Here is a 22,795-nt window from a genome sequence, read left to right as displayed (position 1 = left end):
CACAACTATGCCGGGGCACCTTCCCGGATTCCTGCCTGGGTAGTGGACATTACTGGCCTGCATTCTTACAGGGTGGCGCTCGGAGATGGCAGGTTGTGGCACCACCATATTGACCTACTGCGTGGCTGCCTCAGAACCTCTGTCTGCCACCAGCCAGAGAGACAACCCCAGCTAAAGACATGCCAGCTCAGCCACCAGAAACAACGGTACCGACAAGGGACTGTGGAGAGTCACAGATGCCTACTGACTCAGTTCTTCTTGTGTTAGAAGCACCAGTAACTGAGTTCTTGCTGCTGCCACAAGCTATACCTGAAGCAGCATCAGCCACTTCACCTAGTCAAGGCTCTGGAGCTACTGATCTTGAGATAGAACCTCATAGATCAGAACGGACACATCGCCGCCCTGCCTACCTAAAAGGCTACATATGTTAGATTGTTATTTTGATCATCATAAAGTTCCATCTTGGTGGGGAGGGGTGTTATGTATTGTGTATAGTTGTCAGTTGAAGTTCTCATTCTGGTCCTCTGTTGGAGTGGGAAAATACTCCCTCCTGATTGGTTGTTTGACTAATCAGTTTCCTGTAAAAGGAGCTGTGTCAGCCAGGAGTTCAGTTGCCTTACAGGCAGTATTGAATAAAGAGCTGTTAGAAATCACTATGGCCTCACCTCCATTCTTTGCCCAGAACCTAACAATTATGTTCCTTCCTGAAGTCCTAAACAAATCAACTTCTGAGTCTAGAGAAATGCAACTTAAGGTCATCTGCTGCAGTTCTGTTTCTCAGGAATTTATTGCATTATTGAGTTAAGATATATATAGAAAATAATGTAAAGGATAATTCTAATTTTTCAATATTCATTTAAAGCACAATTATAAGTTCAGTAGGTAGAACAGAATTTACTGTAAATTCCACTAACCTTACTTTGTTTATAAATATTACCTCATCACCATGGCAACCAATTGTGGTCATCTTTACCAATAATTAACAGTAATACATTAGAGACAATAGATGGTTAAAAAAATAGGCATCTTTTTCATAATGAACCCATTCTGTTGAGAGTTGGAATGGACTGTGTTTATCAAATCCATTTTAAAATGAATTTGATAATCTAACTAGTTAATAAAATGTACAATTAAATTGTTCATTTAAAATGTGATTCATATATTAGGTTGTTCCTACTCTAAGCATTTTTCACAATTGAGCCCAAGTGCGAACTCTAGCTCTCTTCATCTAAGCTTCTGTGTCTCTTATCTTGGCATATAATATAAGTCAGGGGTCTCAAACTGGATTTCTTCGAGAGCTGGATCAGCACTGTAGTTCTTGTCTGCGGGCTGCCAGGTGGGGGGGAGATGGGACCAACGCCTCCTGCAGCACCCTGCCAGCAAAAACGGGATATGGGGGCCACGTGAGGCCTTCTGTGCCACATTTTCAGCCTGGACAACTTTTTGCAACACCCTGGGTGTGGGGGGCAGCCCCCGTGCATCTCATTTTCAGCTTGGACAGCTTCCTCAGCACCCTCCCACTAAAACAGGACATGTGGGACTCATGCCACCCTCCGCACCCCGATTTGGATGGCAGTATGCTGCAGGAGGCCATCCAGGCTGAAACAGGGCACACGGGGCCCGCACACAGCCTCCCGCACACTGTTTGGCTCCCAGAGGCACTGCAGGCCAGTCCTTTGCTATTTCCAGATAGGTCTAGATAAGTTAGAAAAAATAATATATAAAAATATATGAGGCTTCAGTGAACAGTTATAATAAAAACATCTGACTTGATATAATTGAATCTATAAACTAAGCTTTCTCCAATTCTGGAAGCTGTTGTAGTCCAATATATTTGAAGGACACAGGGTTGGAGAATTTTTTCCTCGATGTTCAAGAATGCTTCTATTGTTCATCTGAATAATCACTATCCCATTGTTATTATCCCATTATTGAGTCCCTTTATGCTGGTTCTTAATCAAATGATTTGAGTAAATTAATGAAAAGGGTTTTAAGAAAATTATATAGTTCTCTGTTATACAGTTTTCAAGAGTATACATTCATTCATTATAGGGATTCAATAGGAAATAGGATGAGTGATCTTCACTGTAGCCATAATAAATATTTCACTGATTTTGCAATTATCTTTTGAAAACATTTGAAAATTTTGCTGTAATTGATTGTGGTTTTGAAAACTATTTTGTATTCAATTCAGCAAGTAGAAACTAAGGGAAAATGCATTCCCTTGTCTAGTCGCCTCCTAAAGAGTTATTGGGAAAGTTGTTTGTATGTTTCTCAGACAGTAACATTTATTACCGTGACCACTCTTATTGCTGTTAGTTTTAAATATTGATGTTAGTATATATGGGAAAATGAATTAAGTTTTTCAAATTCAGTGTGCTTATTGCTTGGTACTTCAAGGCAAAACTTTTCATAGTTATCTTGGTTCATTTTTTAAGTCATGTACTTATAAATGCATTAAAAGGGGAAAGATAGAATTATATATCCAGCAATAGTAGTATCAAGTGGCATTTTAACACTAAATCAGTAATGTAGGAAGCCACGTCCCACTATTTTTTTAAAAAGTGCATTTTATGTCCAGAATCTCTGAAATCTAAAAGCAAATTTAACTCAATACTTAGACCAAAAGTTCTCTTTGTGTACAGTGCAGGAAACAATTGAGAAATCAGCCCAGAACATGTGTGTTGTCGTATATATGTCAAAGATTATTCACCACATATCTCTGTTTTTTGTATCTTCATATGAATGACTCCAGAAGTGTTAGCAGTGTGATATCAATGTATTCTTTCAGAAAACATCTATTCTGACCTTACCTGCCTCTGTTGTAAATTCTGAATTTCCATACAGGTAGTCCTTGATTTATAACTATTCATTTAGTGACCATTGAAAGTTACAATGGCATGGAATTAAGTAACTTAGACCATTTTTACACTTATGACCGTTGCAACATCCCCATGGTCACATGATCAAAATTTGAAATTAGCATGTATTTATGACAGTTTGCAGTGTCGGGGCGGGGAGTGTTTGTCATGTGATCATCTTTTGTAACCTTCTGACAAGCAAAATCAATAGGGAAGCAAGATTCACTTAACAACCATATTACTAAGTTAACAACTGCAACAATTCACGAAACTGTGGCAAGAATGGGGCAAACTCACCTAATAAATCGCTTGCTTAGCATTGAAAATTTTGGGCTCAGTTGTGGTCATAAGTTGAGGACTACTGTGTCTGTAATACTACAATGTTTGCATAACCAAGGCTAATTAATATATATGTGCACTTATTAATACAGTTTGAACAGTTTGAAAGCTAGGTTTTTGTTACAAAAAGACAGGCATTTTAGTGATTTTTTCCTTATTTTTGGTCAGTCTGAAAGAATAATATTTTTATGATTAATTTTATAACAATATCTTCTAAAATGATGGATTAATAGCACGGTTAATTTAAGAAGATAATTAAATGTGACTGTGCAACTAAAATAATGTTAGCTAAGTTGTAGGGAGATATTTATTTTAACTCTATCTGGGAGTGTTCCATTGCTCAACTCTAACGAGTTTGAACTATTCATTGAAATAACTCCTAAAAATAAAAATAAATCCCCCAGTTCTCACCAGTGATACATTCTCTAATTTTAAAAACCAGGTAACCCATTCTAATACATTCCAGTAATACTGATTTTAAACAGCATGCTTTAGTGATGTCAACTGTGAAATTTTAAACAGCAGTCTGCGAAATCTAATGATTTTACTAATCTTATTAAAAGGGGAGGATTACACTGTGAATAATCTATCTCAACTTTATTGTAATAATTTTGCTGGTTACCAGGTGGGGTGGCAGTTGAAAAATTTGGTGAATGCACTACGAGAGGATCCGAGTGGTGTTATCTTAACTTTGAAAAAGCGACCTCAGAGCATGCTTACCTCAGCACCAGCTTTACTGAAAAATATGAGATGGAAGCCCCTTGCTCTGCAGGTAACAATGCTTAATCATACATCATACACCATCATTTTAGTTTTGGATTATCTCAGTGCTGCTTTATTGTGCTTCATTTCAGCAGCACGTGTGGATTTAATCTTGTATGCTTTGAAAATGCTTTGTGAAATATCTGCAGATTTATTTGCTATCTTAAATTAATACTAAATCCACAGCTTGCAAAGTTGAGGCAATCTTTTATTCCTCAGTTTTAAATGTATATATAACCTGAATTCTACATATCCTTTTTAAAATGCATAAAATTATATGCCTTATTAAATAAATAATTTAATATCAAGTAAAAATAAAATACTAATCTCATGTTTGTGTCTTTTTGTTTGTTCATTTTTGAATTGTGAATCTCCTTCCTCTGTTTAATGATCAAGTGATACTTTGCAGAATAGAAGGAAATCAGTGGGTGCAAACCAAATTTTAAGTTGCTTGAGTTCAAGATGAGTTGTCACAATTTTGGTAGAAGTGTTTGATGCTGTTTTCAACATTTTGGGAATGTTCTGTGTTTAAGCTGTCCTGAAATGGATTGTTTTTTTAGCTTGAAATGATTCAGATTTTAAATTCTTTCTATATCACTAGAAGGAAGGTGTCCTAAGTACATGGATTATTTCAATTTTCCAGGCAAAAGAAAATAATCTTTGTATATTGGCTCCAAGCCAAGTGACGTTTACTCGTTCCACCATATTGTAGATACCACATGTAGATTTTTGGAGAAGTTGTTTAAAAGAGTTAGGGGCTTGGAAAAATATCTACGTTTATTTTTGAAGACAATTTAGTAGGTTGTTGCCATATATTGAGATATTGTTGCTCTTATAAACAGCACTTTTAAACTATGTTTGTATATTTTTAGAAACAAAAATAATAAAATATGAATTAAGAAAATGCTACTTTTGCGGTATAGGTCCGCACATTGTGTTAAGTTAATAATTATTTGACATGGAAATAGAGCTATTGTGTAATTTTAAGTTTGAGGTGTGGCATTGCTAAACTGATCTGGAACATATTTGTAAATTTTCAAAAAACCCAACAGGAGTGATATTTATAAATTTTATTTGTATAATTTGGACTAAAATTAAAGATTATTTGTTTGTTTGTTTGTTTGTTTGTTTGTTTATTTATTTTGACTGCCCATCTTACCACAAAGTAAACACTTATAAAGTTTACTTCACCATTTGTAAAATTTAAGGAAATACATGTCTGTAAGCAATTTTAAAAATATCAGCCTGTCATTGGAAGAAATACAGAGAGAGATAAGGAGGGCAGTGTCAGAAATAGTTGTTCTGCCTCAAGGAGCTTCCAAGCTAGGCTCTTATTACAATACAAATTCACAGACATCTTATGGAATTGCATTTTAAATGCTCCAAGATTAACTATAATGTTTTCTATAGGTTTGTAGTAAGCTGCTTTCCTTTTCTGTGCATTCATGTTTTTAGTGTGTAAATGTTTCTACTCAATATAAAAACACATAAAAGTAATTTCAATAATAACAGATTCTGTTATATAATATTTATGTCATAGCTTTTCGTTAGTATATTTTACCCTCAACTTTATTTAATGCATTTGAAGGAATGAATAAGAAATGTGTTCCTGGTTTTGTATGGAAAATTGGATGGGCAAAATTTCATTAATTAGTACAATTATTCGATACTATCTAATAATTCTGAGATTAGATATATCCCACATTTAAACAGTGTACCTTGAAATTGAGACACTAGAGAGTGAATGACAAAATGTTGTCATGCATACTGTGATGTCATAAAGCAAAGTGCTCTCTTCAGTGTTTGCATTTGAGGAGGCATGTTGTGTAGTGCTATCACAATACTCATTTTATCATTTTCTCTCTCTTCCTCTCTATTAGACACTGGGGTGGTGGGCGGTGAAATTTGTTTTAGATCTGAAAAAAATACTGTGATATGTAAGTGAAATAAATATAATCCCTGAAAGCAGTTATGAAAAGATCAATATATATGCCAATCATCATACTACTGTACAGATAGTCCTCAATTTACAACTATTCATTTAGTGGCCATTCAAAGTTACAATGGCACTGAAAAAAATGATTTCTAATCAGTTTTCACACTTATGAATGTTCCAGTATCCCCATAGTCACATGATCAACATTGACAGTTGTCATGTACCCTGTTTCCCTGAAAATAAGACTTAGCATGTTTTTTACAAATGCGCCTAATATAACCCTTACCCCCCAAATAACCCCTGCTTAAGAGCCTGCACAGCTGGCCAGCCACCATTCCATCTGGATGCTCATGGTGCCGTAGCCACAAAGCAAGGTAGGGTGGTGGAGTTTCTCCATATACCTTGCATCGGCTTACCAGAGGACCCCACAGCCAGGCCATCCATGTCCTGATACCTGCCTTGAGGCAGCAGCACCAACAGCCATGTGCAGTAGGAGCCCATGTGGCCACTGGCCCACTTCTGCTTGCTCATGGCTATAACAGAATGGGAGGCCAAGCAGTGTGCTGGTGCTGCAACTGTGAGGCAAGGCAGGTATCAGGTGTGGATGGCCTGGCTGTGGGGCCCTGAGGTAAGCCGGTGTGGGGTACTGGGCAGCTCCATCTCCCCTGCCTCGCGGCAGCAGCGCTAATAAGCCACATGGCCTCCTATCCCACCATGAGCAAGCAGAAGAAATGGCCGTTCCAATACATGGAGAAAAAAAAAAAGACAATCCCTCAACATAAGTCCTAGTGCTTATTTTAGGGCCCAAAAGAAAATAAGACCCAGTCTTATTTTGTGGGAAACGTGGAAGTTTATGATAGTTGTGCTATCCTAGGGTCATATCATCACCATTTGTAACCTTCCCAGTTGGCTTCCAACAAGTCAATGAGAGGAAGCCAGGCTTGATGAACCACTCATAATTCAATTAACCGCAGTGATTTGCTTAATGATTATGGCAAAAAGGTCATAAAATGGGGTGCAATAATTGCCTTGCTTAGCAACAGAAATTTTGGGCTTGATTGTGGTCATAAGCTGAGAATTACCTGTACATAACTAATCTACATATACAAATATTATATTATTTTGCTGTTATACTGCTCTACTTCCTAGAGGATCCAGAACTCTGCACAAAAGAAAAAGTAAGAACAATCAAAAAAATAAAGTTTATTCTAAAATAAACTTTATTATTTTAATAAAACCAATTAAGAAGAAAAATAACAGCTCTCAAAAGAAACCAGAATACTGCATAAAGAACTCTCTGACAAATTGAAAGATGAAAAGGACTAGCATAAAAAGTGGAAAGAGCGGCAAATAAAACCAGTCCACGTTGGCACAAGGAGTCCTTTTCTAACATAGATATAGAGATGTTCTCTACCTTTCACTGAATCTTTTAAAAATACAGAGGTAACAGTGGCAGAGGAAATTGAAGGAAATGTTGTGAATTGAAACTAATAGGAGATCAACACTGTTTTTCCTCTTAAAGTTTAGATTTTTAGGCAAAAGATTGTAAAGGTTTCTGGTTCAAGAAAAAAATGTTTCAGTAAAAAAAAAATGCCATACCTAAGAACTCTTGTTAGAATACTTTTTCTGTATTGCTAACAAAGGTTTAATGAACACATTAGGAAAACAGATTGCATACCCTAAACCTTTCATTACAGATAGTCCTCAAGTTACAACCACAGCTGAGCCCAAACTTTATGTTGCTAAGTGAAACATTTTTAAGCGAGTTTGCCCATTTCATCACTTTTCTTGTCACAGTTGTTAAGTTGAACCATTGCATTTGTTAAGTTAGTAATATGGTTGTTAAGTGAATCTGGATTCTCCATTGACTTTGCTTGTCAGAAGTTCACCAAAGGGCATTATATGACCTGGAGACACGGCAACAATCATAAATATGAACCACTTGCCATGCATCTGAATTTTGATCACGTGTCTGTGAGGATGCTACAAGGATCATAAGTGTGAAAAATGGTCATGTCACTTTTTGCCAGTGCTGCTGTAACTTTGAACAGTCACTAAATAAATTGTTGTAAGTCGAGGACTACCCATGCTGTCTTCATCTAGGCAACAAAATATTATTTTTATTTATGATCTGGTATATTCTGTATTAAATTGTATTGTATTTATTCCCATTCCATAGACACTTCTTGTGTCTCTAGAACACATTTTATAGATTTTTGCTTTAGTTGCTGATCGCAGCAACTACAACTATGCAATATTGAATGTATGCATTTTAAGGTTTAACATTTTTTAAGTTTTATATTTTATCTCTTTTTAAAACTAACATATGATTTTGTTTATTTTTGGTGTAATTGCTGTATCTTCCAAGAAGAAGGGGAATACCTAAAATCTCCAGTCACATGCTAAAATGCTATATAGTCAGGAGGTAGGATTAATTATACTATTTCAACTTTTGCATTTGTTTTTATTTTTAAGAATGAGATATTGAAGATGATAATAAGGGTCGTGCATAAGCGCACAATCGTGCCTACCATCCCTGTCCTATTGTCCCCAATTATTAGTTCCTATTTCTTATATTTAAACTTAGGTTTATTCTTATATCTATTGTATTGTAAGCCTTTGACAAAATGAATAAATAAATAAAATAATCTTATCTCTCACACACAGAGTGAAAATCACTAAGATGTTAAGTCATGAAGATGTTATGAGAAGATTGAGATACCCAGATTACACAGACTCAGCTGTTTTACAACAGCTAAAAAAGTCAGTTTAAAATAAAGAAATGCCTAAAAATTTCAGATCAAAATATGGGAATGGCAGGACATAACCGCACCATATGAATTCGCACTTCATCATCTAAATTACATTGCAATTTATTTATTAAACATAACCTTTATTAGGCATTGTTTGTAATATCTTTCCTTATAAGAAATACAGCCTTATTCCAGAATTCTCTTTTTTAGAGAATACATTATCATGGCTGGCTTGAAAGTTATGATTGCAAGTCCATTGCTGATATTTCTGGTTTGTCTTCTAAGAATTGTAAGAATTTCTCCAATAACAATTTATTTTTAAGTGGGCTTGAATAATACTGAGTAACTACCAACTGTATCAACTGGAAATCAGCTATAGCTTAATATCTACTTCATCATTCATATACTTGGCTTTCCAAAGAATTCCTATCTGCAAAAGTGGAAATAGCAAAGTTCTTTTGGAATTGTCAGCAGCAGTCTTCTTATCCTTAGACTATTAAATGTTGCTGAATTAGATATTGGGTTTCTGCCCAAACAACAAATTAGAGAAGGCTGTGCAGAAAGATTACATGGATTTTATGATTTTTGATTCGAGAGTATTCCTGTGATTTTTAATGAAAGCTCCAACAGGAAATAAGTTATACTTTTATAATAAATAAATAACAATCTATTAACAGAAGAACAAATGCATCTTACCACTTGCTATATAGCAGTGATGGCTAATCTTTTCCATGTCATGTGCCAAAAGCCATGATGCAATGTGCATGTACTGCGTATGTGTGTGTGCACTGAGTGCCTCTGTGCATACATGTGCAACCCCTGCCCCCTGCGCATGCATGCACATCTCCTGTGCACGCATCTCCCTCACATGCGCGGCAGATACCCGACAATCAGCTGGCTGGCGGGGGACGCATGCGCATGTACAGTGGGGCTCTTCCAGGTGACCTCTTGTGTGCCAGCAGAAATGGTTCTACGTGCCACTTCTGGCATGCGTGCCATAGGTTCACCATCACGGCTATATAGCCATAAGTGGATATTGTGACCCATACACATGCTTATTCTGTGTTCCCTGTATGCAAGGCGCTGATATAATTTGTGTAGTAAAGTTTATTGAGGTTTTACGTACTTTTCTACTACAGCAGATCAAGATGCCAGTGTTTTGCATGACTTTGCATGTACAAACTGAGTTATTCAGCTTGTTTGGGGATACAGTTTTTATAGTTTGACTGTTTGGATGAAAGGGATTTTTATTTCATAAAGCTACTAGACTCAGGTGTTCAAGTTGGGAGTGCAAATAAGATTGTGTGTGTTCATGTGATTAGTAGTGGTTTTATTGAGCCCAAATAGAGTTTTATTTGTTTGAGGAATTTTGTTTATTTGCTCAATAGAATTCTTCGTTTTTATGTTGTATGCTGGAGATAGATGGGTAGCCATATATATTGAATGTGTGTGTGTGTGTGAGACTGACTGACTGATTGATTGATTGATTGATAAATAGTTTCTATTGACATGAAAATTGAGTAATACACCTTTGGCTGCATATCTTCCTATATTATTTACAATGTGTTGTGATTATCTGTAGATTGGCTGAAATCTTTTTTTCATAGTAAATTGGGGAGCAAAAAAGAGGAGCAGTTATACAGGGCTTGTTGATGACTTGAATGAAAATGTTATTTAATTTACATTCTGTTTCTTTAAATGGATAACATGCTATTCTTGTGGTAGGAGTAATGCCTATGGAAATGTATTCCTCCTAAAATCTGTTTTGCTCTGTACCTTTGAATGTAAGTGTACTTGACTCTCTCTTCTTTGTGGCAGCCCCTGAGATATTGGAACACTGCTATCATGTCTCCCCTAGTCCTTCTTTTCATTTGACTAGACATACCCAATTCCTGCAACTGTTCTTCATATGTTTTAGCCTCCAGTCCCCTAATCATCTTTGTAGCTCTTCTCTGCACTCTTTCTAAGAGTCTCAACATCTTTTTTACATCGTGGCAACCAAAGCTGAATGCAGTATTCCAGTGTGGCCTTACCAAGGCATTATAAAGTGGTATGAAAACTTCACATGATTTTGATTCTATCGCTCTGTTTATGCAGCCTAGAACTGTGTTACCTTTTTTGGCAGCTGCTGACATTGCTGGCTCATATTTAAGTGATTGTCCACTAGGACTCCAAGATCCCTCGCACTGTTACTACTATTGAGCAAAGTACCACATTCACTGTACCTGTGCATTTGATTTTTCTTGCCTAAATGTAGATTTTTCTTGCCTAAATGTAGAACCTCACTTTTTTCACCATTGAATTTCATTTTGTTAGATAGAGCCCAATGTTCAAGTCTGTCAAAATTTGGGTTAGACAGCATCACCACCAGATGGATTCGTAACTGGCCCACATTTTTCTACTTTATCTAGTAGTAGGTTATGGTCTATCAAATGCCTTACTGAAGGCCAAGTAAATTATATCAACAGCATTCCTCTGGTCCACTAATTTTGTCACTTTGTCAAAGAATGCACAATGTAATTGTAATTGAAGACTACGAAATGGAAGCACAAAACAATTTGTAAACCAACCGACACATTGTATGTATATATAGAGAAGATGGCTTGATGCTTTTATGTTTTGTTTGTCTATGTTTGTCTTAAAAACCATTTTTTTTTTTTAAAGAATGCAATAAAATTAGTCTGGCATGATCTGTTTTTAACAAACCCATGTTGGCTTTTGGTTATTACTTTGTTTGCTTCTAGGTGTTTGCTGATTCGTTGCTTGATTATCTTTTCCAGAATCTTCCCTGATATTGAGATCAGGCTGATAGGACTGTAGATTCCTGGATCTATTTTTTCCCCCTTTTTTGAAGATGGGAACTACATCAGCTCTTTTCCAGTCCTCTGGCAGCTCCAGAATCTTTGAAAAATATAGTTCAGTAGTTCTGGGATCTCATCTGCCAGTTCATTCAGAACCTTGGGGTATAATCCATCCGGTCCTGACAATTTGAACTCATCTAGGGTAGACAGGTGTTCATTCATCATTTTCTTCCCTATTTTAACTTGTGTTCCTATTCTGTTTTTTGTGGTGCTGTTTTTGATAGGTTGGACTGTTGCTTCTCTTTGTGTAAAGACAGATGTAGGGGTAGGATTCAAATTTCTTAACAACTGTTTCTGTGAGAATGGCCTAATTTGTGGGTATAGCTAGGTGGTCATGTGACTAGAATGGGTATGGCTAGGTGGTCAGGTAACTGGGGTGGGCATGGCTAGGTGGCCCATGTGACTGGCAAACAAAATAGAAGTGGTCCTTGCTTAATAGCCAGTTTCTTAGCAAGTGTTCTAATTTATGACTGACCTCCCCAGAGCTACTTGACCTGTTTTTGGAGTTTTGACAGCCATGCTCTCTCTCTCTCACACACACACACACACACACACACACACTTATGACCAGTTACAACATCCCACACTGTCATGTGACTGAAGTTTTCTGTTTTTTGCCAGTTTCCAACAATCCCTTCTAGTTTCCAGTTAAAAATGCCTATTGGGGAAAAGAGACTTTTTTTAACAACCAGTGTTTGCTTAATGACCACAAGATTCACTTAATGACCATGGTGTTTGCCTAACCCAGGGTCTGCAACCTTAAACACTCAAAGAGCCATTTTTCTATTTTCTTTTAAATAGATCTCTCTCTGTCTCTCTTTCTTTCTCTTCCCTCTCATCTTTCTCTCTCTTCTCTCTTTTTCTTTCTCCCTCTCTCTCTCATCTCTCCCTCTCTCCCTCTCTGTCTCTTGTCTTTCTCTCTTTTCCTCCCTCCCTCCCTCTCTCTGTCCCTGGAGGGGAAGAAACATCTGGACTTGTGCTGAGTGGTGGGAATCTGATGATCCAGTACTGTAGACCAGATGGCTGGCAGGGAGATAGGGCAATCCTGCAGTTTCCCCCCCCAAAAAAACGCTTCTGGTGAGGAAGAAGAGAAATGCATCGGGAGGAGACTTGGTGAGTGTAAGAGGGGCGGCAAGCGCTTCATGGCCCTGAGGGGGTCAAGTCTCCCTGCTCCCATCATCTTCACATGAGGTTATCGCTGGCAGCTGCTTCCTGTGCTGATAGCAGTCAACCTGGCTGCTTCCCTCCTCCTTCTCGGCCTCATACATACAGAGCAAACACTCACACATCTCACGGTCCTGGAGGGACTTGCCCACGCACCGACTTCTTGCAGAAGATCCTCCTGGTGCCGTGTGTGCACGCTCTACCCAAGAAGGAGGAGAAGAGTTGCTGAACTTTTCTTCCATCCCTTCCCTTCACAGCAGAGCTCCTCAGAAGGCAGCTCCTGTGGCCTGGCTGCCCCTTTATGGTCCCCCCCCCCGTCGAAGTACCTTAAAGGGACAGGCTGCAGCGGCTACCTTCGTGCTGCAAAGGGAGGAAGAAAAATTCAACAATTCTTCTCCTTCTTGGGCATACACACAGAGCGTGCTGTGCACATATTGTGTGTGCACGATGCTGGAGGGACTCGCCCATGCACAGAAGGTCCCAGCTTCATGTGTCCATGCTCTGTGTGAATGCCTGACAAGGAGGAGAAGACTTGCCAAGTTTTTGTTTCCTCTCTCTCTTCTGACACACTGGCCAGACAAGTGAGCAGTGTCACGTGGGGCAAGTGTCCTCCCAGCCAGCACAGCAGTGGGTCTCTGACCTCATACAAATGCAAGTTTGCAGACACCCCAGGATTCCAGGCTTTGGCTGCAAGAACTGCAAACAGCCTTTCCCACTACACACTTCCTCCTCCCGCCGCCCGACAGAAAGCACCTGACCCAAAGACACAGCCCTCCATGACAGAGTCCTTCCCAGGGAACAAAGCAAAAACTTACTAATCCATCCTGAAGGGGAGCTTCAGAGTGGTGGCGGCAGCACTCTGGGAGGACAGTCCTCCTGTAAGCCCCCATCAGGAAACAGCTCCAGGTGGCAGAGAGGAACAGGATTCAACCTGGCTGCTTCTCTGCCGCCTGGAGCTGTTTCCTGATGGGGACTTACAGGACCCAAAGCTAAATTTCGCTGTCTCCCAGCTAGACCAGCAGGGAGAGAAGCAGCTTCTGATCCCGCCAGAGCCAACATTAGGCTCTCCACACATTCTCCTGCTGCTTTTGCTGGGAGAGCAACAGTGTTTCTTGCACAGCAGTAAGCTAAATTTCGCTATGCCAAGAAAGACTCTCTCACTTTCCCAGCTAGATCAGCAGGGGAGAGAAGCAGACACTGACCCAGCTGAAGCCAACACGGAGCTGCTCCATGTGTTCTTCGGCGAAGGCAAGTAGTGGGGGGAAGATGACTGGCAGTGGCAGCAAAAGGCAACTGATGGGGGAAAGGTGACTAGCAATGACAGGTAGTGACTGGGGCTCACTCACCAATCGCGAAGGCAGGGAGCAATGGCCGGCATGGTGGATGGGCAAAAGCAGGCTGCAGGCAACCATGTCGCACATGCAAGATAAGGACTGGCTGGGTGGGGAGGGGAGGGGTGGGCGGAGAGGGGCAGGGCCAGCCAGTGGTGCAATTTGCCAGTTCTCCAAACTGCGCAGAATCATAACTGGTTCTATAGAACCGGTCTGAACCGGTAGAATTCCACCCCTTAACAGATGCAAAAAACAAGTAGTTCTGCTTTCTCCTTATTGCTTGTCATCTTCTTGTCATTTTCTACCAGCAATAGACCTATTGTTTCCTTTACTTTTTTCTTGTTTTTAACATGTTGGAAGAATTTTTTTTTTGTTATTTTGTACTTTTGTCGCAAGCCTTTATTCATTGTGTACCTTAGCTCTCCTCACTTCATCTTTACACGCTCAGGCTATTTGCTGATATTCTGCCTTGGTTATTTGTCCCTCTTTCCACTTTTTATACTTGTCCTTTTTGTCTTTCAATTTGTCAGAGAGTTCTTTATGAAGCCATGCTGGTTTCTTTTGAGAGCTGTTGTTTTTCTTCTTCATTGGTATTGTGTTAGACTGGGCTTTTATAATCTCACTTTTCAAAATTTCCCATGCTTCTTGAGTTATTTTCCCCTTGAGGATTCTCATCCATGGATTCCTTCCCAAACTCTTTCTAAGTGTATTGAAATTATCTCTCTTAAAGTCCAAGACTCTAGTTTGACTTTGTTGTACTACATTTTTATTTATTTATTTATTTATTTATTTAGTCAAGTGATTATAAGATAAGAGGTATAAGTATAAACATAGTTATGAATACACAATATTCATATTCAAAAGAAACAATAGGACAGGGATGGTAGGCACGTTGGTGCATTTATGCACGCCACCTACAGACCTCTTAGGAAAGGAGTGAGGTCAGTAGTAGACAGTCTAAGGTTAAAGTTTTTGGGGTTTGGGGAAGAAACCACAGAGTCAGATAGTGTATTCCAGACATTGACCACTCTGTTGCTAAAGTCATATTTCCTGCAATCAAGTTTGGTGCGGTTTACCTTGAGTTTGTATCTATTGTGTGCTCTTGTATTGTTATGGTTGAAGCTGAAGTATTCATTGACAGATAGGACATTGCAATGTATAATTTTATATACTATACTTAGATCGGACCAAAGGCAGCGTAGTTCTAGGTTTTCTAGGTCTAGAATTTCAAGTCTGGTGGCATAAGGTATTGTGCAATGAATAGAGGAGTGGGGAACTCTTGTAAAATATTTCTGGATTTTCTCAACTGTGTTAATATCAGATACATAATGCGGGTTCCAGACTGATGAGCTCTATTCAAGTATTGGTCTAGCAAATGTTTTGTATGCTCTAGTTAGTAGTGTGATATTACCAGAGAAAAAGCTACGTAGGATTAGGTTAACAACTCTGAATGCCTTTTTGGCTATGTAGTTACAGTGGGCTCTAACACTTAGATCATTAGAGATGAGTACTACAAGGTCCTTGATAGTGTTTGGATCATCAACAAGGTCTTGACTATTCAGCTTGTATTTTATTTTCTGATTTTTTTTGCCAATATGTGAGACAGAGCATTTATTTGTTGAGATTTGAAGTTGCCATTTGTTTGACCATTCTGATACATAGTCAAGGTCTTTTTGAAGGGTAGCAGTATTGCCTGTGGTGTTGAATAGCTTCATAATATTGAATTCCAATAGTGCATGATCACTTGCCCCCAAGGTTCCTGTAGCTTCAACGCCTTCTATTATTTCATCTTTGTTAGTGAAAATTAAGTCCAATATGGCTGACCCTCTTGTTCCCTTCTCTACTTTTTGAGAAACAAAGTTGTCTGCTAGGTTTGTTAGGAACCTGTTGGATCTTCCACTTGAGACAGTTTGTCTCCCAGTTGATGTCAGAATAGTTAAAATCCCCCATTACAATTATGATGTGCTTCCTACATATCTTAAGTTACCTGACTAGCAAAAAGTTCATCGATTTCCTCTGTTTGGTTGGGTTGCCTATAGTATAGTCCTATGGAAAAATATGGCAAAAATACACTTGCTCTTCATCAAACACTGAGAACTAATACTAGTTTAAGATTTAAAAACCAGTGTGCTATAATGGAATAGGATTTTTTTTTTCATCTGTGATATTGGGTAAAGGAACAGAGTTTTTCATATTTCTATTCTTACTAATATTGAACACGCTATTTTTCTGTTTCTTAATTGTATCTGAAAATGGAACAGAAACAAATTTAAACAGAATTTTATAGTTATGTTTCAGTTTTGTATATTTATTTGCTTTTTAAAAGATTCACCTATTATTGCAATTGATTAGGACTCTTGATAATATGCAATATCCCAAACTGTTAATTTATTATGGGAGTCAGGCAACATATGCATGTTATTATTATTAATAATAAGGCCTTGAAAAAATCCGTATCAATTAATTGCAAATGCAGATTTTCTTGGTGCAGCTTACAGTTTGTAAAGTTTAATAACTTATGTGTACTGCATTTTCATTGTTAAGAAGTAGAATTTTAATTTGTCAATTCAGCCTGCTCAGCTCTTTGTTTTTGTACATTTGACTGCTTTATAGATTCCTAGCACACAAATTATGTTATGCCCACAACAAATTTTACTGTGCATTATTGATGAAAAAGAGATGAAAAATAGTAGGGAATAAATCTGCTCTATCACATAAATTGTAATTTAAATAAAGATACATTTTATCATTGTTACCAGTGCAACATTCATCAAATCAAGGCATATACTAGAGTTAATCTATGGGAAAGTATGCAGTTTTCATAGCAGCTATCAGTCTTTCCAATACTGTGTCGTAGTATTATTGAATGGGATCTATTTATATTGGGTATTTTTTGTTTGTGAGTGTGTGTATGGTATTTTCTTCTAGCTTCTTCTGGGTAACCGTTGTTTGTTTTATTAATAAAGTGAAATTGTAATGTTATATTAAATTATATTAAATGATTAGGATACTTACTACATACTTGTGATCATGTGATCAAAATCAGGGCACTTGGCAACTGGCATGAATTTACAATGGTTTAAAACCGTTATAGCTGCCATTCTTCTAATTTAATACTATATCCGAAATTTATTTATTTTTTATTTATTTGATTTGTCAATCGCTTACAAAATAATAGGTATAGGTATAAACATGAGCAAGAATACAGGAAACAGGTACGAATAAATGGGGACAATAGGACAGGGACAGTAGGCACGGTGGTACACTTATGCACACCCCTTACAGACCTCTTAGGAATGGGGTGAGGTCAATAGTGGATAGTTTGAGGTTAAAGGAGTGGGGGTTAGAGGATGTATCAACAGAGTCAGGTAGTGCATTCCAGGCATTGACCACTCTGTTGCTAAAGTCGTACTTTCTGCAATCAAGTTTGGAGTGGTTAACATTGAGTTTGTATCTGTTGTGTGCTCTTATATTGTTGTGGTTGAAGCTGAAGTAGTCACTGACTGGTAGGACGTTGTAGTAGATAATTTTGTGTGCTACGCTTAAGTCCAACCGTAGGCGGCATAGTTCAAGATTGTCCAAGCCCCAAATTTCAAGTCTGGTGATATAGGGTATTCTGTTGCGAGCAGAGGAGTGTCGTACTCTTCTCGAGAAATACTTCTGGACTTGGTCAATTGTATTAATGTCTGATATACAGTGCGGATTCCAGACAGATGAGCTGTATTTGAGTATTGGTCTAGCAAAGGTTTTGTATGCCCTAGTTAGCAATTCAATATTTCCAGAGAAGAAACTTCATAAGATTAGATTTACAACTCTTAATGCCTTTTTGGCAATGCTGTTACAGTGAGCTCTGGCACTTAGGTCATTAGATATGAGTACTCCTAGGTCCTTGACAGAGTGAGGGTCATCAATGAGGTCATTTCCACCTAGTTTGTATTTGGTGTACTCTATTTTTTTTTTACCAATGTGTAGGACAGAGCATTTTTGGTTGAGATTTGGAGTTGCCAATTGTTTGACCATTCAGACACATAATCAAGGTCACTTTGAAGAGCAGTAGCATTGTCAGTGGTGTTGAGTAGTTTTACATCATCCGCAAAGAGGACACAGTTGCTTATAAAGTGATCACAAAGGTCATTTATATAGAGTGAAAAGAGTGTGGGTCCAAGAACGCTGCCTTGGAGGACACCACTGTTAACTCGAGCAGGGTTTGATATAGCACTCTCTATTTTTACTATTTGTTGCTGTTTGAGAGGAATGCAATAATCTACTTATGAAGGGATCCGGAAATGCAGTAAGAATTTCGTTTTAACAGTAGTTTGTCATGTACCACTGAATCAAAGGCTTTGCAGAAGTCAATGTAAATTGCATCTATTGCTTTACCCTGGTCGAGTAAAGTAGTCCGTATGTTTTTGCAGTGTAGAAGTTGTAGGTTGCAGCACAATTTTTTCCTGAAACCAAATTGTTTTTTGGAGAGTAGGTTGTTTGACTCTAAGTGGAGAGTGATGAATTGGTTAATGATTGATTCCATGACTTTGCACGTGACACAACACAGTGAGATTGGTCTGTAGTTTTCAATCCGGCTGGGGTCACCTTTTTTTGAAGATAGGGATGACCGTAGCTAAGGAGCTGGTTCTGGATGGTATATAATGCTTAGGGGTTCAGCTATGACAGAGGAAAGCTTTTTTAAGAAGTATGTACATAATCCATCGGGGCCAATAGATAGGGATGCCCATGCTATCATAGATACTTTTACAATTTCTTCATCCCCATTAAATCTTAGCAAATAGTTGTAAGTTTTTGTTATAAATTTCCCTTCCAGTCCTACTAAAATTTTATCTAATTGTTGCTGTTATTTGTCAAATCCATATTCCTCTAGGTCTTTTTTATATCTAGCCTGCAGTTGTATGTATGGCCACCAATCAATATTTATTTCTTGATCTCTCAGCTCTTCATTCGTTTTAAGCCTCCCTTGATTGTCTAATAGATCATTATATCTTGCCATTTTTCCTACGTCTAGTGTATTCAGATAGATCATCACCTCCATAGTTGACAGCCAGCCAAGTATCTTCATATAGTGCTTTTTTTAAATTCTCACCCAAGTCTGTACGAGTGAGTCCTTCATTTAAAATAAAAAAAAATAAAAATAAAAATATGAATGCACCTTGCTCCTCTTTTCCCAAAGGAAAGCAGGCCATCCTATCTGGAGGTCGTGACTTTCTAGTGTTAGGATCCTTTTATTATTTAAATTTAGCCAATCCCTTATCCAAATTTAGTGTCGCAGCCTGATAGTACAATTCCCACTCTGGGAGTCCAAAATCACTTCTACTTCTACTATCCTGCAATATTTTGAATTTTATACGTGGTTTCTTCCCTAACCAGACAAATTTCATTGTTGTTTTATTTAATTCTTCAGGGGGAAAAGTTATCTAATTTTATAGCGATCATTTGAAATAGATATAACAATTTAGGTAAAATATTCATTTTTATTGTGGCTATTCTTCCCAGTAGTGATAATTGTAAGTTCCCCCATAACTCCAAATCTTTTTTTATTTATTTTAATAATTTGTTGTAATTATCTTCTTTTATTGAAGAATATCTTGACATTAACCATATTTGTAAATATTTAACCTTTTTTGTAGTTTGCAATCCAATTTTTCTTTCTAATTCTCTTTTCTGATTTTCAGTATAGTTTTTGACTATTACTTTGGGCTTATCTTTATTAATTTTAAGGCCTGCTACCTCCCCAAATTTTTCTATTTCTTGCAGTAAAATATGTCCAGTTTCTATTGGTTCTTCTATAAAAAATACTAAATCATCTGCAAATGTGTGAATTTTATATTTTTCCTTTCTAATTTTGATCCCTATTATTTCTGATTTTCGTCTGATTTGAACTAATAGCACTTCTAAGGACAAGATAAAGAGCAGAGGTGATAAATGACATCCCTGTCTCATTCCCTTACGTATCTTAAATTTGTCTGTAAAATCCCTGTTTAACAGTACGTTGGCCTTTTGCATAGAGTATATTGCTTGTAACATTTTTTTAAATTTTGTTCCAAATTTCATATTTTTTATTTGTTGAAGCAAAAACTGTTAATTTAAATTATCAAAAGCCTTTTGCACATCCAGAAAAATTAATGCAGCTTGTTTTTCAGGATGGGCTTCAGAATATTCTAAAATATTTACCACCATTCTTGTATTGTTCCTAATCTGTCTATTCAGTAGAAATCCATTTTGGTCTGGATGTATAATTTCGTTCAATAGTTTTTTCATCCTTTCTGCTAATATAATCATAAATATTTTATAATCAGCATTTAGCAGCGAGATAGGTCTGTAATTTTTAATTTGTTGCTGATTGGTACCTTCTTTTGGAATTAAGGTGATGTATGCCTCAGCCCAGGATTCAGTTAATCTAGCCTCTGGCAGTGCCTCATTATATACTTCCAACATTATTAATTCCAAAGATTTGTATATGTTCTTATATAATTCCCCTGGGAGACCTTCTGGCCCCAGGGTTTTATTGCTTTTCTGTTTTTGAATTGCTTTTCTCAATTCTGCTAACATTATTTCTTTGTTCAGCATCTCTTTTTTTTCCCCGAGATCGGAGGTAGACCTTTTTCTTCTAGGTATTACGCTATATTCTCCTTTACTATTTCTTCCTGTTTATAAAGCCTCTCAAAGTTGCCTAATTCTTTTCTTCCATGTAATAATGTAGGTTCCCTTTTTTTGTCTCGTAATTGTTGTATTAATCCTTTCTCTCTTTTTAATTTATAGGACAACCATCTTCCCGGTTTGTTCTAAAATTTGTTTTACAAATTTTAGATTTTGCACCCTTTCTTCTTGTGTTAATAAATTTAATTTATACCTAGTCAGGACCATTTTCCCCTTAATTTCATCATTTTGATGTTCTTTTTGTAGTTCAGATTCATATTTTTTAATCTCTTCCTGTATTAAGTTTTGTTGTCTAGATTTTTCTTTGTTTCTTTTTGCCATATAGGATATCATTATCCCCTTTACATAAGCTTTAGTAGTGTCCCATAGATTCTGCAGTGATGTATGCTGTTTCACATTTTCCATAAAAAATAATTCCAATTCTTTTTTAATCATTTGGCCATATTCTTTTTCTTTCAAGATCTATGGGTTCAATGTCCATCTTCTTCTTTTTCCTTGACCTTTCCAATTTACCTTCAGAGGATTATGATCTGCCCATGTATTTGGCATAATTTCCATTGTATCTATGTCTTTCTCCATTTCCCCATTTATCCAAACCATATCAATTCTTGACCATGACTTATGTGGATTAGAATAAAAGGTATATTTGTTCTGAGTTTAATTTTCACCAAATTTTTCTTCCTTCATTATTATTTCAAAAAAATTGTTTTGGTAAATTTTTCTTTTAGTTCTTATTTTTTTATTACATGTGTAATCCTTTTCAATGTCTACTACAGCATTAAAATCACCAACTAGGCATATCTTTCCCAACTTACTATAGAACTCCTGATTATCATTGGGGGAGTATATTACCTCCAATAACAGTTGTTTTTGTTGTATCATTAGTTCAATCATTAAAATTCATCCGTTCTTGTCCGCATCAATTTGTTTGGCTTTTAATCCTTCCCTCATATATGCTACTACTCCTCTTGTTTGTTTGTTTTTGGTCCGCCAGTGATGCATGAAGTGCTCCTACCTTTGGATAGTTTAAAAAGTTGCCATATTACTTCTTGATGTGTACCTCTTGTAGGCACACTATATCTACCTTCTGTTTTACTAGTTTTGTGAATGTTTGTTTTCTTTTGGCAGGAGAATTTAATCCATTAATGTTTATTGATAATAGTTTAATGGGAGAAATTATGGACTAAGAATTATAACAGAGGTCTCCAAACTTGGCAACTTTAAAACTTGTGGACTTCAACTCCCAGAATTCTGTTGAAGTCCACAAGTCATAAAGTTGCCAAGTTTGGAGACCCCTAAATTATAAATTAACGCTGTCCACGGCCTATAAAGAAAACCTTTATAAAATGTGGTTATGCCCTGAGACTAGGAAATATTGGGTCAGGATAAGGAACTGGCTACAAGAGATAACAAATCATCAAATTGAGCTCAAACTGGAACTCTTTCTGCTAGGAATAATGAAAGGTGAATGTAGTAAAAAGGTCAAATATATTATACTACACATTGTGACAGCATCCAGAATAGTCTTCACAAAAAGATGAAAATGGGATAGTACCTCCCCCCTCACCGAGGAATTGGTAATACAGAAAGTGGTGGAATGTGCCGAGATGGATAAGCTCATGTTGGAACTAAAAGGCAGAGAAGAATCTGAATATTATGTGGTATGGGACAAGTGGTGTACTTAGTTAAAGAATAGAAATAAAGATTAATGTAAATATAATTACATATTTGTATGTATATTGTCAATGTCACAGTGTTGTCAAGAATGTATAAGAGATTTGTATTTTGGAAAATCACAATAAAAACATATTTTTAAAAAACTGCTGGGTCACATGATCATCATTTGTGACCTTTCCAGGAGGCTTCCAACAAGCCAAGTAATAGGAGAAGCCAGATTTGTTCAATGACCAAGGCAAAATCTATTGTAAAATTGGTGTGACTCACTTAATGAGCACATCTTTAGTGAAGGCAATTCCAGTCCCAGTTGTGGTCATAAGTTAAGGACTACAGGTAGTCCTCAACTTACAACAGTTTGCTTAGTTTACAACAGAACTGAAAAATGTGACCTATGACAATTTTTCAGAGTTATGACCTTTGCAGCATCACCATGATCATGTGA

At 37.1% G+C, this 22,795-nt stretch overlaps 1 protein-coding gene across 6 annotated transcripts in view; it reads left to right on the top strand.

Annotated features, from left to right (window-relative positions):
- Positions 1–22,795, top strand: part of CNKSR2 (connector enhancer of kinase suppressor of Ras 2) — a 257,797-nt gene that overhangs the window by 114,027 nt on the left and 120,975 nt on the right. For 3 of the 6 annotated variants that reach the window (XM_087938238.1, XM_026714236.2, XM_087938242.1), the window contains exon 9: positions 3,826–3,972. The exons of the other annotated variants lie outside the window; for them this stretch is intronic. In XM_087938238.1, coding sequence (XP_087794364.1) covers positions 3,826–3,972 — 147 coding nt within the window. The remainder of the gene's footprint in view (positions 1–3,825; positions 3,973–22,795) is intronic. 6 annotated transcript variants of the gene reach the window in all.

Source organism: Pseudonaja textilis, chromosome 8, assembly GCF_049901715.1.
Source record: "Pseudonaja textilis isolate UNSWEBS1 chromosome 8, rPseTex1.2, whole genome shotgun sequence".
NCBI classification, from domain to species: Eukaryota; Metazoa; Chordata; class Lepidosauria; order Squamata; family Elapidae; genus Pseudonaja; species Pseudonaja textilis.
This window is presented reverse-complemented; position numbering and strand designations above follow the sequence as displayed.